The sequence below is a fragment of the Carcharodon carcharias genome, chromosome 1, assembly GCF_017639515.1.
Source record: "Carcharodon carcharias isolate sCarCar2 chromosome 1, sCarCar2.pri, whole genome shotgun sequence".
NCBI lineage: Eukaryota > Metazoa > Chordata > Chondrichthyes > Lamniformes > Lamnidae > Carcharodon > Carcharodon carcharias.
In genome coordinates, this window is record NC_054467.1 from 184,659,034 (window position 1) to 184,673,740 (window position 14,707).

The following is a 14,707-nucleotide window of genomic DNA, read 5'->3' on the forward strand; positions in this document are numbered from 1 at the left end:
ACAAGTTTTGACTTCAAGACACACATCAGCCCTGACTTGGAACTATATCACTGTTCCTTCACTATCACTGGATCATAATCCAGGAACTCCCTTCTTAACTGTGGGAGAACCTTCAGCACATGGATTGCAATGGTTCAAAAAGATGGCTCACCACCACCTTCTCAAGGGCAATTAGGGATAGGTAATAAAGGCCAGCCTTGTGAGCAACATTCACATCCTGTGAGTAATTAATGAAAGCATAGATGTAACAGCAAATCCTGGGAATCTTTTGATGCTGCACGAACAGGAGAAGAGGGAAGCTCAGAGTGTAAAAGATATGAGATACATTGTTTGCAGAACAAACTACCCAGTCATAGGGTCTACTGCAACAACAATAAGGTGCATTTATTAAGTGCCTCTGATGTAGGTAAACATCCCAAAATTCTTTCACAGAAAAAATGAATGTCGTGCCAAAAAGGAACTATCATGAGGTGTGATCAAGTTGCTAAAAGATAGATGTTTAAATGGTGAGATAGTTGGGAGACAGTGTGCTGGGGTCCTTGATTTGAGCTGAGAGCTTGATATAAGTATAGTTATTGTCATTAGTTCAAAAAGAAACCTTTCTAACAATGGCAAACATTTTTCTCTTTCATTAACAGAGAAGTGCAGGCCTCAGGCTGTTACTGTTATTCCATTTCCCACCAGTATCACATTAGTATGAAATATATTAGGAGCTATCAGAAATGAAGTTCTAGCATGGAATAGATTGATCATAAAAACAATATTTTTTATACATGTTTGTGCTGTGTTGTTTTGTGCTTAATGATGGGCAATGCTGTGCCAGAATTTTGAAACAGTCAAATTCTGCACAAGCTCCTCAAAAAAGGCTTCACGTTTTGCATTAAACACAGTACAACAGCTTCTTGAACTGTGGGCTCCTACAGTTTTATAGTGACATTTGTTATGTCTGTGTGCACTTTCTCAATAATTTTCACTGTTACCCAGTAGTGGATTCTTGCGAGCATTCCTTCACCTCCTTTGACTCAACATCATTTTAGCAGTGTAGAGGTTTTAGACGTTGTTCGCTTGAACATCACCCCCCTTCAAACAGTTCTAACTGCTAGTATGTGTTTTGTCCTATTAGCATCGAAGGATAGAGAAAACATGAACTTGGTGTAAAAACCACCGGAAAGCAAATGTGGTTCAACAGTCACTGAACAGCCAAAGGGTTTGTTGTTCTGTGCTTTCATGGAAGAAGCTGTGTCATTGTATTTAGTTATCCTGTTGCTCTGAGTCTTTTGTGATGCTGTTTTTAGTTTTTACTTTCGGCTGTTATGTGTGGTTTGATGGAGTGTTGGTGCTACTATCTTGTCCTGTACAGATTTTGTGGAGCCAGCAGTAACACCAGAGTAAACTTGGCAAATGCCCAAAGACTAGCTGCTGAGAAGATACTAATTTTTGCTGTCTTTCCTGTAGCCAGCCTTTGCAAGTACAGCATGCTTGCTCTGAGGTACAAGAGGCTCGTGTTTTGGATGCTGGCTGTCTTCGTATCACATTAAACATGGTGTAAAACGGCTTGTATGTAAGTCACCAGCATGGAGCCAATAATGTACAAGCCAGCTGAGATGCGACCCATATTCCTCTATTTCTCTCTCTCTCTGGATTTCACTGACCTGCATACACTGCAACGTTTCTCTTGCCAGTTGTGCAATTTATATTCAGGAGTTTAGTCAACAATGGACAAAATACTTGCTCTCAGTTGCAGTTTGCTAATATGAAAGTCTCTGCACAAAATGTTGAGGGTTGGTTTGTGGGATATTTATTTATTATTTCATGTGATGTGGGCTTTGTTTGCCAGGCAAACATTTATTGCCCATCCCTAATTGCCCTCGAGGAAGTGGTGGTGAGCTGCCTTCTTGAACCACTGCAGTCCATATGGTGTAGGAACACCCACAGTGCTGTTAGGGAGGGAGGTCCAGGAAATTGACCCAGCAACAGTGAAGATATATTTCCAAGTCAGGATGGTGAGTGGCTTGGTGGGAAACTTGCAGGTACGAGCAGCTGAATGGCCTACTTCGTGGCTGTTAAGCTTGGCTTAAGAATGGCTTCTAATTCGTCTGCTGCCCTTGTCCTTCTAGATGCTGCAGTGCACCTTGTAGTTGGTAAATGCTACTGTCACTCTGCATCAGTGGTAGAGGGATAGATTATTTAAAGTGGTGGATGGGGTGTCAATAAAGTGAACTGCTTTGTCCTGGATGGTGTCAAGTTTCTTGAGTGTTGTTGGAGCTGCACTCATCCAGACAGGTGGGGAGTATTCCCTCACATTCCTATGATTTGTAACTTGTAGAGGGTGGACTGAATCTGGGGAGTCAAGAGGTGAGTTACTGTCTGAAGAATTCCCAGCCTCTGACCTGCTCTTGAGGCCACAGTATTTATATGGCTGGTCCAGTTCAGTTTCTGGTCAATGGGAACCCCCAGGATGTTAGCAGTGGGGGAACTCAGTGATGATAATGCCATTGATTGTTATATGGGGATATGGTTAGATTCTCTCTTGTAGCAGATAGCTATTGGCTGGCACTAGTATGGTGCAAATGTCACTTGTGAATGTGGGCCCAGACTGCTTCATCATCTGAGGTGTTGTGAATGGTGCTGAACATTATGAAATCGTCCACAAACATCCCCGCCTCTGACCTCATGATGCAGGGAAGGCCATTAATGAAGGAGCTGAAGATGGTCATTATCTTGAGAAACTCCTGGAGCAATGGCTTGGGGCTGAGACAATTTGCCTCTAATTCATTTGTGGTAGGCATGACTCCAACCGGCAGAGAGCTTCCCTCGGATCCTCATTGACTCCAGTTTTGCTAGGGTTCCTTGATGCCACACTCTGTTAAATGCTGCCTTGGTGTCCAGGGCAGTCACTCTCATCTAGCCTCTCTTTTGTCCACGTTTGGACTAAGGCTATAATGAGGGAGGAAGCTGAGCGGCCCTGGCAGAACACAATCTGAACACTGGGGAGCAGTCATTGCTTTGTAAGTGCTGCTATAGAGCAAGGTCAATGAGACCTTCCTTCACTTTACTGATAATCGAGAGTAGACTGATGGGGTGGTAATTGGCCAGATTGGATTTGGTTTGCTTGTAGTGTACAGGACATACCTGGGCAATTTTCCACATTGCTGGGTAGATTCCAGTGTTGTAGCTACACAGGAACAGCTTGGCTAGGGGTGCAGCTACTACTGGAGCACATCTTCAGTACTACTGCTGGAATGTTGTCAGGGCCCGTAGCTATGAGATGATTTGGCAAGTTTGGTCAGTAGTGGTGGTATTGAGCGACTCTCGGTAATGGACTTTGAAGTCCCCCAATTAAAGTACATTCTGTGCCCTTACCACACTCAGTGCTTCTTCAAAGTAGTGTTCAACCTGGAAGAGTACCAATTCATCAGCTCAGAGGGGGCAGGAAGTGGTAATCAGCAGGAGCTGCCAACACCTCCAATGACCCTGAGCTTACTGCCCACATGTGCCCATGGCTCACAGGCAGTATCCACTTATGTTGGCCTTCACTCCGCTGAAGACAGGCTATTCCTAACACTCCCTTCTCTCCTGCTTTCTCTCCTTACAAGAAAAGAGATCACACAATTTGACAAAAGCCAGGGGCGTGGGCTCTTGGAGGGAGGGGGCTGGACCTCCAGTGACAGGCACCTTGTCAGTCATTGGCAATGTGTGCCTGCCTGCTCCACGGGGAAGGTGGTCTGACTTCATAGCAACATTCGACCATGAAAGCCAGAGCTTCATGAGGCACCGATGCTCACACATGTCAGAATAGCTGATCCCTCGCCTTTAGGCCCTCTGTCTTGCCTCCTTCCATCTGCATCCCAGTGCCCATTTTCTCTGCCCTATGGAGGGGCATGTGGTTATGGAGAAGGCAGCTGGTAGTGTTGCTGGTGTTGCTCAGCAGAGGGGGAGAGTGCAACTGGAGAAGCTGCTCCTGTGCCGCTTAGAAGGCAGGCAGCAGGGAAATGCAGCAGAGGGTGCATAAAGTGCTGGTCAGGTGAATTGCCTTTCAGGCAGTTGGTACTCACTTGTCAAGCAGTGATAGCACTCTCTGATAAAAAGAAGTGTTTTGCAAGGCTGTCTTGCAGCCTGTCCTTGTCTGCAGCTCTTCAGTGCAACTGACCAAAGGCTTCACAGATTGTCACAGATTTTACAGAAGCAATCCCTCCCATCATGCTCTTGCCTTCTCCTCACTGCCAGGTTGGGGACACAGCATGAGACTCTTCCGCTGTAGGGAAAGAGGGATTTCACTGGGAAAATCCCTCCTAATTGGCTTCTCAATGCTGCCAGGTGGGTGACTGCCAGTACACTCAACTCGTCTCTGGGAAAAATGGGGGGAAAACAGCAACTATCCCTGGCACTTTTCCCAATTATCTCAGCCCCCCAATGCCTCCACAAACCTGCAAAAATTCCCCCTATTTGGGCAGTGGCCAAAAACGTGGCCAGGAGGTAGATTTCAAAGAACATTTTAAAGGAGAGAGAGATATACGGAGGCAGAGAGGTTTAAGGAGGGACGTTCAAAGAGGGACGTCCAGAGTTCAGGGCCATAACACCTGAAGACACTTACCACTAATGGGGTGAAGAAAGTGGGGGATGCACAAGAGACAAAGATCTGCTATCTCCTGCGAAATTGTGTTCTGCCATGAATAACTTTTCAAAAAGGAGAAAATGGGGGATAGGAAAGTTAAATGTGCAGGTGTCAAACGTAGCATTGGTTAACAATTGGATATCCAATAAAGTCTCAATCATACAACAACAAATATCTTATAAAGCCAGGGAACAGTCTCATATCATTTTCTTTTCTTTGAAAATGCCACTTGGTATGAGTATCTCCTTCTTCTGAAAAGCCTTTGTGGTGTCAAGTTAAATATAAACTGTCATAGCATAGACCAATGCCACCCATTCCTCAATAGGGTGAGGTAACAGGAGACTTTTCAATGCCTGATCCATTTTCTTGGCCATCATTAACAATTTCTCATTTCCCCTTATAATAACTGCCATTCAATAGTGATGAGTCACTCTGTAAACTACACTCTTCAGACAGTGTTCCCAGAAGGATGGAATCCTAGAAAGAAAAGTATGTGATGTCACAGGCTTCTATTCAGACCTGATTAAAGCAGGGTCAGGTCTGATGCTTTAAGATTATGTTGGATTCCAATACATTTGATCTAACATTTTAAATCAAACCAATTTAGTTTTGCTTTTTGCACTAAGTTGCATGCCCTCCTCCAATACACGCTCTATTGTCTGAGAGACTCTGCATGCTAATTACACTTGACCAGGTCCCGTCAATCAATTCCTATCATATCAATGCAGTGAGCTATAAAACCAAGATGGCAACCCATATCAACTTCTGTGAAAATCTCATAATCTCTTTAAATATATCAATGCCGCCATAAATGCCAGCCCCAACTTTGAAAGCAGGGTGATAAATTAAATGTGATGGCTGTGCTGTCTTTGGAGATGGTGAGATGCCAAAATCAGTTATTTTTCCTAATGTCTCTCAAAGCAGCAGTGATGAAAAAGAAAGAACTTGTATTTATATTGCATCTTTCACCACCTCAGGATGTTCCAAAGGGCTTTACAGTCAATGAGGAAATGTGGCACGTAATTTGGCACAGCATAATTCCACAAACAATAACGAAATAATGACGAGATAATTAGGTTTTTTTAAGTGACATTGGTTGTGGAATAAATATTGGCAAGGGCACTGAGAGAGCTCCCATGCTTATCTTTTAATAGTACTATGGGGTCTCCTATGCCTTCTTGTAAAAAGGGCAAAACACGATCCACAAGATGGCATCTCCAAGAGTGCAGTACCCTCTCAGTACTGAAGTATCAGCTTGGATTATGTTCTCAAGTCCACAACCTTCTGACAAAGGCATGAGCACTGCCACAGAGCTAAGACTGACACTTTGACTGTGGCCAACAGGGGCACTGGAAACCATACCTGTCCACAGATATACTTTTTGCTCAGCCTACCTGCACACGATGATGTTTTCCCACTACTTTACATGGGCTTTCTCCAGCTATTGGTAAAGGTCTGGTCGTCAGAAATGCAAAATTCAACTTCTAATCAACTGGACAGGCACAGTCTGATTCAGTTGTTTACTTGCTGTGACTGGTACATTGGGGTCTGCTTGGACTGTAAATCGGACTGATTCCACGCTACTGGGAGCCAAGATTTCCAATTTACAGTATGCTCTAATGTGAGAGCATCACACAGATGCACTGCCAGCAGGCTGTCCAGTCCACAGAAATTTATAGTAACCTGCCTGAGAGTAGAATAATTGCATCAGCACAAGGTGCATGATTTAAAGGTTACCACTTATCTTTGGGATGCCTGCCTCTTTCCAAACCTTAAAACAAGTTGCCGATTTATTGGGTTATTCCATTCAAGCATTCTGCAATGGCTTTAAAAAAAACCTTTCTCTTGTTAAATTTACAAATGGTTGAAAATATTTTCCAGCTACCTTTTCATACTTGGTCACAGTTTTTTGGGAAGAAATTAGTTTTTGTTCTGCTTGCATTCTAAGCTGAAAAAAGGGGCAAAAAAGCACAATTTTTGAGGACAACGTCCAAGTCCAATATGCACCGGCAATAAGAGAATTGCAATATTGGTAAAGGTGGTTTTCCAGGTCTCCTTACACTTGGAGGCTGGAATAGTCAAGCTTCTCCAATTTGACCACCAAGTATTCCACCAATCTGATCAGAGGACTGCAGTGGTGTTATTATATTACTGCACTAGTCAAGGAGCCTGGTCTAATAATCCAGTGAGTTCAAATCCCATCATGACAGTTTGAGAATTTGAATATGGTTAAAAATAAGGAAAATCGGGAAAACTTATATCAGTTAGAAAGGTGACCATGGAGTTATTAGATTGTCATTAAATACAACTAATTCACTAAATTCCTTTAGGGAATGAAATTTGCCATCCTTATGCAACTCCAGTTTCACACCAATGTGATTGACTCTTAACTGTCCTATCAAGTGGCTTAACAAGCCAAGGAATGGACAATAAACGCAGAACATGTCAATGATGTCCACTTCCAAAGAGTGAAAAAAAAATTCCACAGCAGAAGCACAACCTGTAATGTGGACCTCCGTTGCTCTGAAGCTGCCAGCTATTGCAGGGTGAATGGCAATGGTGAAAAAACATCCATCAGAGGGTTGCAGGTATGCATAAAGGACTTCTCTACATTGTATTTTGCAGCACACCTTCGCTCAGCGTGCAAGCATGACCCGACATTTCTGTCTCTTCCCATTTCAATTCACCATCTTGCCCTCATGCCCACATTTCTGTCCTTGGCCTGCTACAGTGATCCAGTGAAGCCCAACAAAAGCTGGAGAAGCAGCAGCTCACTTTCTGATTAGGCACTTTATAGCCTTCTGAACTCAGCATTGAATTCAGCAACTTCAGGCCATGAACTCTGTCCTCCATTTTGAATTTCTTTCCTCCCTTGTTCCAGTCTGATTCTTGTTCTCATGTTTTGCTTTCAGACAGCACTGACTCATTTTCTGCTATTAACATATTCTGCTACTTTGCTTTCAGACAGTGTTGATCTTCATTCTGTGATTAACACCTATTCTGGATCAAAGCTCTAGACTTTAATATTATCATTACCACTTTGTCTGGTGCCCCATGGCATCTTTGTCATTTAATCTATTCTGCCCTCCAACCTATCCCTGATCTTCCATTCTGCTCCACCTGCTCCTCCCCCTTTATTTAACAGCATAAAACATTTCTACCTCTCTCTAGTTCCAAAAAAGAGCCATATTGGACTTGAAACATTAATTCTGTTTCTCTCTCCACAGATGCTGCCAGGCCTGCTAAGTTTTTCTAGCATTTCCTGCCTTTATTTTGACTTCACCAACTAATCTGTTGTGTGCTGTATATTGTCAGAGACTATCCCCTGTGCCTGCAAGTGCATGTAATGATCTGCAAGTCTTTTTTAAAAGTGCAAGATTTATATCTCCAAAGTTTTGAACTGAGGCGTAACGTTTTCTTTCAGCTAGAAATGTTTTCCTCCTCATCTTCCAAGCCCAGAACCTCCTATCCACCCAGGTTTGCTATGATGTCTGGTGCGCTCCTCCTGGCTTGTTCTCTGTTACCTCAAATGAATGTTTCTGGGTTGTTACTTGAAAGGGTGAGAGTGACTCATGATGCATGTGATGAAGTACTGGCAGAGCCTAAAGCAGAAGCTGCCTAATTAATGTTCTTCCTCTTCTGTTTCTTTGCCTGGCTTATTGGGATATGACAAAGGACGGTCGGAATAACTTTCAGAGGAGCAGAGAACACATGGCTTTCTGAAGGGAGAAGGGTTTCATGATCTGTAATCATGTAATGCTGAGCACAAAAAGAATTACAAGGAGGTGAAACAGAATGTTAGGATAAAGTTTTTGCTGGTACCTGCCTACCTAAACTCCTGAATTCGACTCCCTCTATTGCCTGCTTGCTCATTAATGCCAAAGCTTCCTCTTCATTGTGGAGAGGTTAAAGGATTTACCACCTGTTACGAGGCAATGCCCCTTTATTTTGAAAATATGTTTTCAACTTTCAACTGACTGGACATTTTACAATTTGAACTGAGACAGAGGAAACTGCTTAAAATGCAAAGCCACATTCCAAGGTGAAGGTGACAAACAAACAAATCACCCTCAGGGGAGTGTGAAGAGAGAAACATTTCCTATAATCTAAACCTCCATCAAAACTCATAGCTGTTTAAGGAAGATACATTAAAAATGCAAAGCACTGGGTGCTGAAACAATGGCTGCCACAGACAGACCCACCCAAAGCCCACAGTGGGTGAAATATTTCAAGGCAAGGCTACCCAGCCACTACAGAGTCTTTGCAATTGGCATAAGTGGTGTCCAGAAAGCCTTCAGCAGAGGAAACAAGCAGAGGGCTGATCATGCTCTCCCTCTCTTTTAAAATAAGTGTGTTGCCTGGTTCAAGAAGACAACTCTACCAGAAACCTACCAGCAAAATAAGATCTTGTAATAATTGTCACAACTTCTACATCTGATTGCATCCAAGAAATCAGCTAACCTAAATCGGTTGCGACGTTTAAAACTTATACTTCAAGGACAATTAAAGGACACGTAACGTAATCATTATTTCTGATAGGTGTGCGTGTGTGTGTGTGTGTGTGTGTGTGTGTGTGTCCAAATGACTGCATGAGGGCCGAATGCTTGATGTTGCATTTTTATTATTTTTCCTGGGTTTAGAGGTTAATAAATTTGCTCTTTCTTTGACTCAAGAAAACCTTGTTTGATTGGCTCCATGTTGCTCCCAGCTTAAATAGTTAAATACATTCTGATTTGGAAAAGACATATTCTCGTAAAAAAAAAACATTAATCTTTGTTGCGACCAACTGAGGAGATTGAATAAACGGGAGCTGGTTCATCCCGGCCATCAAAAGTTCTCTGGCCTTATTAGTTAACTCTGAGGTTTTTAAGGTAGCCTTCACTACAGTGGCCCAAACAGCACTCCAGCAATGTTTCCATTCTACTATGGTTGTTGTGCTATTCTGCAGAAACAGCAGATATTTTTTAGAAGCAATCCTTCAAACTCTTCTTTGAAAACCAGTTTTCAATATGCCTGTTTATTTAAGCTATCACGCATATTTAAATCCTGTTACATCATAGGGGGCTGAATTTTCAACGACCCATGGTGAGGGGATGGGAGGTATGGGGGAGAAAAATTGTGCTAGGCCAGCTTTGTGACATGTTCCCACCTCCACGGCATTATGAAGGAGTCAAATTGATGGTGGAAATGGTTATCGGCCAGGCTGCGGCAGGTAACCAATTAAGCCCCTTAAAAGCTTAATTACAGCCACTCTCCTGTGGCATGTCAGGCATACATCAGTGCCAGAGGGTCCACTTATTTCGAAGTCTGCTCCTAAAAATGGCTGCAATAAGATCATCAGCAAAAATAGCCACAAGCAATCAGTCTGGCAAAATGATAAAACCTATAACACAACTTGATATTATAAAAGGTATCTTATTCTGAAATATTTTCTGATTAAGTCATTGGTTTATTGAAACACTTCTAAAAACAATGACTCTGATTTCTGATGGGGTGCAGACCATGTTGGAAGAGCATCAGGCAAGACTTCCAAATACACAAGCTGATAAGAGGGGTAACAATGTCCACAGTTCAGCCTCAATATAACAATTTAGCTAACTTTTAGATATTTCAGTGCTGTCAATTTCAGTGTATTTGGAAGTCTTACCTGATGCACTTCTAACATGGTCTGCACCTCATCAGAAATCTGAGTCATTGTTTTCAGGAGTATTTCACTAAACCGATGACTGAGAAAACATTTCAGAATACGACACCCTTTAAAATATCAAGTCGTGTTACAGGTTTTATCATTTTGCCAGGCTTCCGTTGATTGCTTGGGACTATTTTTGCTGATGATCTCATTGGCGTGCTGGCTTGGAGGAGTTACTGAGCCCAACACTGCAAGACAGCTGAAGCATTCTGTGCTAATGACTATATTCAAAAAAAACTAACAGATAGACAGAAAGAAACAAAAGGATGTTAAGATTAATGATCATCCTTTGTAAATGATTGATTCCCAAAAGCACTACTAATGGTGACAATTTTTCTCCAGGATTAGCAATTTTGATTTATTCTAACATGAAAAAACTGCTCTTGCTGTGTGAAAGAAGATTTGACACATTTTTGCTTAAGGGACTCTTAAAGTATTCTCAAGGATTTGATTGCAAGTCTCATTTAGACTTTCATCCCAGTACTCAGATCAAATTTGGGTTAGTTGAGAGCTGCTGTAGGTCAGTTCATATATCACCTACTTATTGAATGTACAGACAGACATTTGGTTACCAGTTTACACTATTTAAGCAATTTATATTAATAATTTCCACCAGCCTGAGGTCCATCTTCCATTTGACAGTAACAGGCTACCTCGTATTCAGGTAAGGGCCAATCCGTACACATACAAATAGCCAGTTCAACCCAATGCAATAACACTTAGACGTGATACATATCTACCATGTTCTTCATAGGACTTTCAGAGAACTGAGTACCTGGATAATCCTCAGAGACGTGAACTGAATAGGACACCCTGTTGAGGAGAAAAATAGCAATAATTAGAACAGATAATTCTACTCACAAATATCAGCTTTGTTCCCATATTCCTTTTCCTTCATTCAACTATACAATCTAATCTCGAGTGTTGACATAGTTATATTATCACCATTCTCTGCTGAAGTGGGCAATTACCACAAATTTATTCTATTTGGCATTACAAATGAAATTTTACTCTGGAAGCGATTTTGAAAATTCTAATAAACTTTTAAACCTTGTTGCTTTATCTTACTGTTAAGACTGTACTGGCATTAAAATACATAAATAATTTGACTCATTTTCTTTTTGAAGTTGTTGGGTTATTTAAAAAGGACTATCCTAGTCAAAGGTCTTTTGTGAGCTCTTTTTGTGGTTGCAAGAGATCAAATCTAAGAAGAGGGTAATTTTGTTATGTTGACATTATAAGCAAATGATGTAAGATGCATTTTATACTATTAGGTCAAAATTCACAAACAAATAAAAACAATTAGTTTAACTTTTGCATGCAGTCAAGTGCCTCTTTGAAAGGAAAACATTTGCATATAATACTATTGATAACTAACCATCATTCAATGACCAGGGGATTATACTGGAGGTGACAAGGTTGTCTATGTACCAAATATTAAAGCAAAAACTAAATTTTTACATTTCAACCCAGTAACACTACATGGATGAGTGCTATGAAATTACAAAATTAAACACTTTGCCACAAGTACTAGATTGTCTACTATTAAAAAGCAAAGTAAAAGAACAAATTCTTAGATTTTCAAACATACCTACATGGATTTTAGAAAATTCCTAACTGGCAAAAGGAATTTGAACTTTAGAAAGCAAAGGTGAGGAAGTTAATCCTTTACTTGCCACCAATGTTTCTTTTGAAAAAATGTCTGTTTCTCTGCAGGACAGTACAAGTCCAAAAACCACAAATGGGCACTAGTTCATTATTATGAACAAAAGCACAAAGTTGTTTATCTGTTGCTGTGGCACCAAGAAAAAAAGCTATCACCACACCTAAGCACATACCCACAGACACACTGAAAATGTAGCAGATATAACAGCCATTTTATTTATTAGTCAGCTAACAGTATAATAAATACAGAAACCTATCATCATGATGAATATTCTAGAAACCAAACTACCAATTGATTTTTTTTTTGCCGGATGTGGATTACTCATTTGCTATCACTTGCACTTGCTTATCTAAGCCAAGAAAACCACAGTAAAGGCTGGCAGGAGCAAACGCTTAGAGCCCCCTCCCCTAAAATGCTCCAATTTATCAAGGCTAAAAGCAGCAGACAGCAGAGGCAAGCCTCCCACTGCTTGTTCTGTTAAGACCATTCTACTCATTGCATTGATGTGCACAGCTATCTGGAGCCAAGTAGGAAGGATCCCAGCACCTATTGACAGATATACCACTCCAGGTTGCACCAATGTAACTTGAATTGTTTGCATACATACTCTAGTTTATGTTTTGGATGATCAAATCCACCAGAGGTGATCACCTATATGCAATCTCCTTTCGAGTGCATCATCTTGAAGACTGGTCAACTACAGAAATCCTGCCTACTTCTTCCAAGAACAAGAGTCATGAGTTGTTCATGCAGCAATTGATTAGCACAGGCTTGAGCCCTCACTAGGGAGCTACCAGGTATCAGGAACTCGTGGAAAATGTATGTATGCATTGCCACTGACCTGCTGACATAGTGGAGGTGTACAACACATCTGTGAATATTGTTTTTTTATTCATTCATGGGATGCGGGCATTGCTGGCTGGGCCAGCATTTATTGCAAATCCCGAATTGCCCTTGAGAAGGTGGTGCTGAACTGCTTTCTTGAACTGCTGCAGTCCATGTGGTTTGGAAGGGAGTCCCAGGATTTTGACCCAACGACAGCGAAGGAACAGCAATATATTTCCAAGTCAGGATGTTGACTGAGTTGGGGGAGAACTTCCAGGTGGTGGGGTTCCCATGCATCCGCTATCCCTGTCCTTCTAGGTGCTAGTGGTTATGGGTTTCGAGGTTGCTTCATAAGAAGCTTTGATGAGTTCCTGCAGTGCATCTTGTAGATGTATACACTGCTGCCACTGTGCGTTGGTGGTGGAGGGAGTGAATATTTGTGGGTGTGGTGCCAATCAAGCAGGCTGTGTTGTCCTGGATGGTGTTAAGCTTCTTGAGTGTTGTGGGAGCTGCACTCATCCAGGCAAGTGGGGAATATTTCATCACACTCCCGACTTGTGCCTTGTAGATGGTGGACAGGCCTTGGGGTGTCAGGAAGTGAGTTACTTGCTGCAGGATTCCTAGTCTCTAGCCTGCTCTTGTAGCCACAGTATTTATATGGTTAGTCCAGTTCATCTTCAGGTCAATGGTAACTCCCTAGGATGTTGATAGTAGGGGATTCAGCAATGGTAATGCCACTGAATATGATGGGGCAATGGTTAGATTCTCTATTGTTGGAGATGGTTATTGCCTGACACTTGTGTGGCACAAATGTTACTCACCACTTGTAAGCCCAAGGCTGGATATTGTCCAGGTCTTGCTGCATTTGGATATAGACTGCTTCAGCATCAGAGAAGTTGCGAATGGCGCTGAATTTTATGCAATCATCAACGAACATCCCCACTTCTGACCTTATGATGGAGGGAAGGTCATTGATGAAGCAGCTGAAGATGGTTGGCCTGAGGACACTACCCTGAGGTACTCCTGCAGTGATGTCCTGGAACTGAGATGATTGACCACCAACAACCACAACCATCTTACCTTCTCTAGGCGTGACTCCAACCAGCGGAGAGTTTTCCCCCTAATTCCCATTGACTCCAGTTTTGCTAGGACTTCTTGATGCCCCACTTGGTAAAATGTTGCTTAAATTTCAAGGGTAGTCACTCTCACCTCACCTCGGGTGTTCAGCTCTTTTGTGCATGTTTGGACCAAGGCTGTAATGAGGTCAGAAGCTGAGTGACCCTGGCGGAACCCAAACTGAACGTCAGCGAGCAGGTTATTGCTAAGCAAGTAGCATTTGATAGCACTGCTGATGACCCCTTCCATTACTTTACTGATGATTGAGAGTGGACTGATGGGACGGAAATTGGCCGGGAGTGATTTGTCCTGCTTTGTGTGTACAGGACATACCTGGGCAATTTTCCACATTGCCCGGGACATGCCAGTGTTGTAGCTGTACTGGAACAGCTTGGCTAGGGGCACAGCAAGTTCTGGAGCACAAGTCTTCAAAACTATTGCCAGAATATTGTCAGGTCCTGATAGCCTTTGCACTATCCTGTGCCTAGCCATTTCTTGATATCAAGTGGGGTGAATTGAATTGGCTGAAGACTGGCATCTGTGATGTTGAGGACCTCCGGAGGAAGCCAAGATGGATCATCCACTAGTCACTTCTGGCTGAAGATTATTGCAAGTGCTTCAGCCTTAGCTTTTGCCCTGATGTGCTGGGCTCCCCCATCATTGAGGATGGGGATATTTGTGGAGCATCCTCCTCCAGTGAGTTGTTTAATTGTCCACCACCATTCACAACTGGATGTGACAGGACTGCAGAGCTTAGATCTGATCTGTTTGTTGTGGAATCACTTCGCTCTGTCTA

The 14,707-nt window shown here is 42.3% G+C and overlaps 1 protein-coding gene across 2 annotated transcripts in view; it reads right to left on the bottom strand.

Moving 5' to 3' along the window:
* The window catches only part of parp8 (poly (ADP-ribose) polymerase family, member 8), a 470,797-nt gene that overhangs the window by 290,387 nt on the left and 165,703 nt on the right, over positions 1-14,707 (bottom strand). For both annotated transcript variants that reach the window (XM_041197708.1, XM_041197699.1), the window contains exon 3: positions 11,080-11,117. In XM_041197708.1, the coding sequence (XP_041053642.1) occupies positions 11,080-11,117 (38 nt within the window). The remainder of the gene's footprint in view (positions 1-11,079; positions 11,118-14,707) is intronic.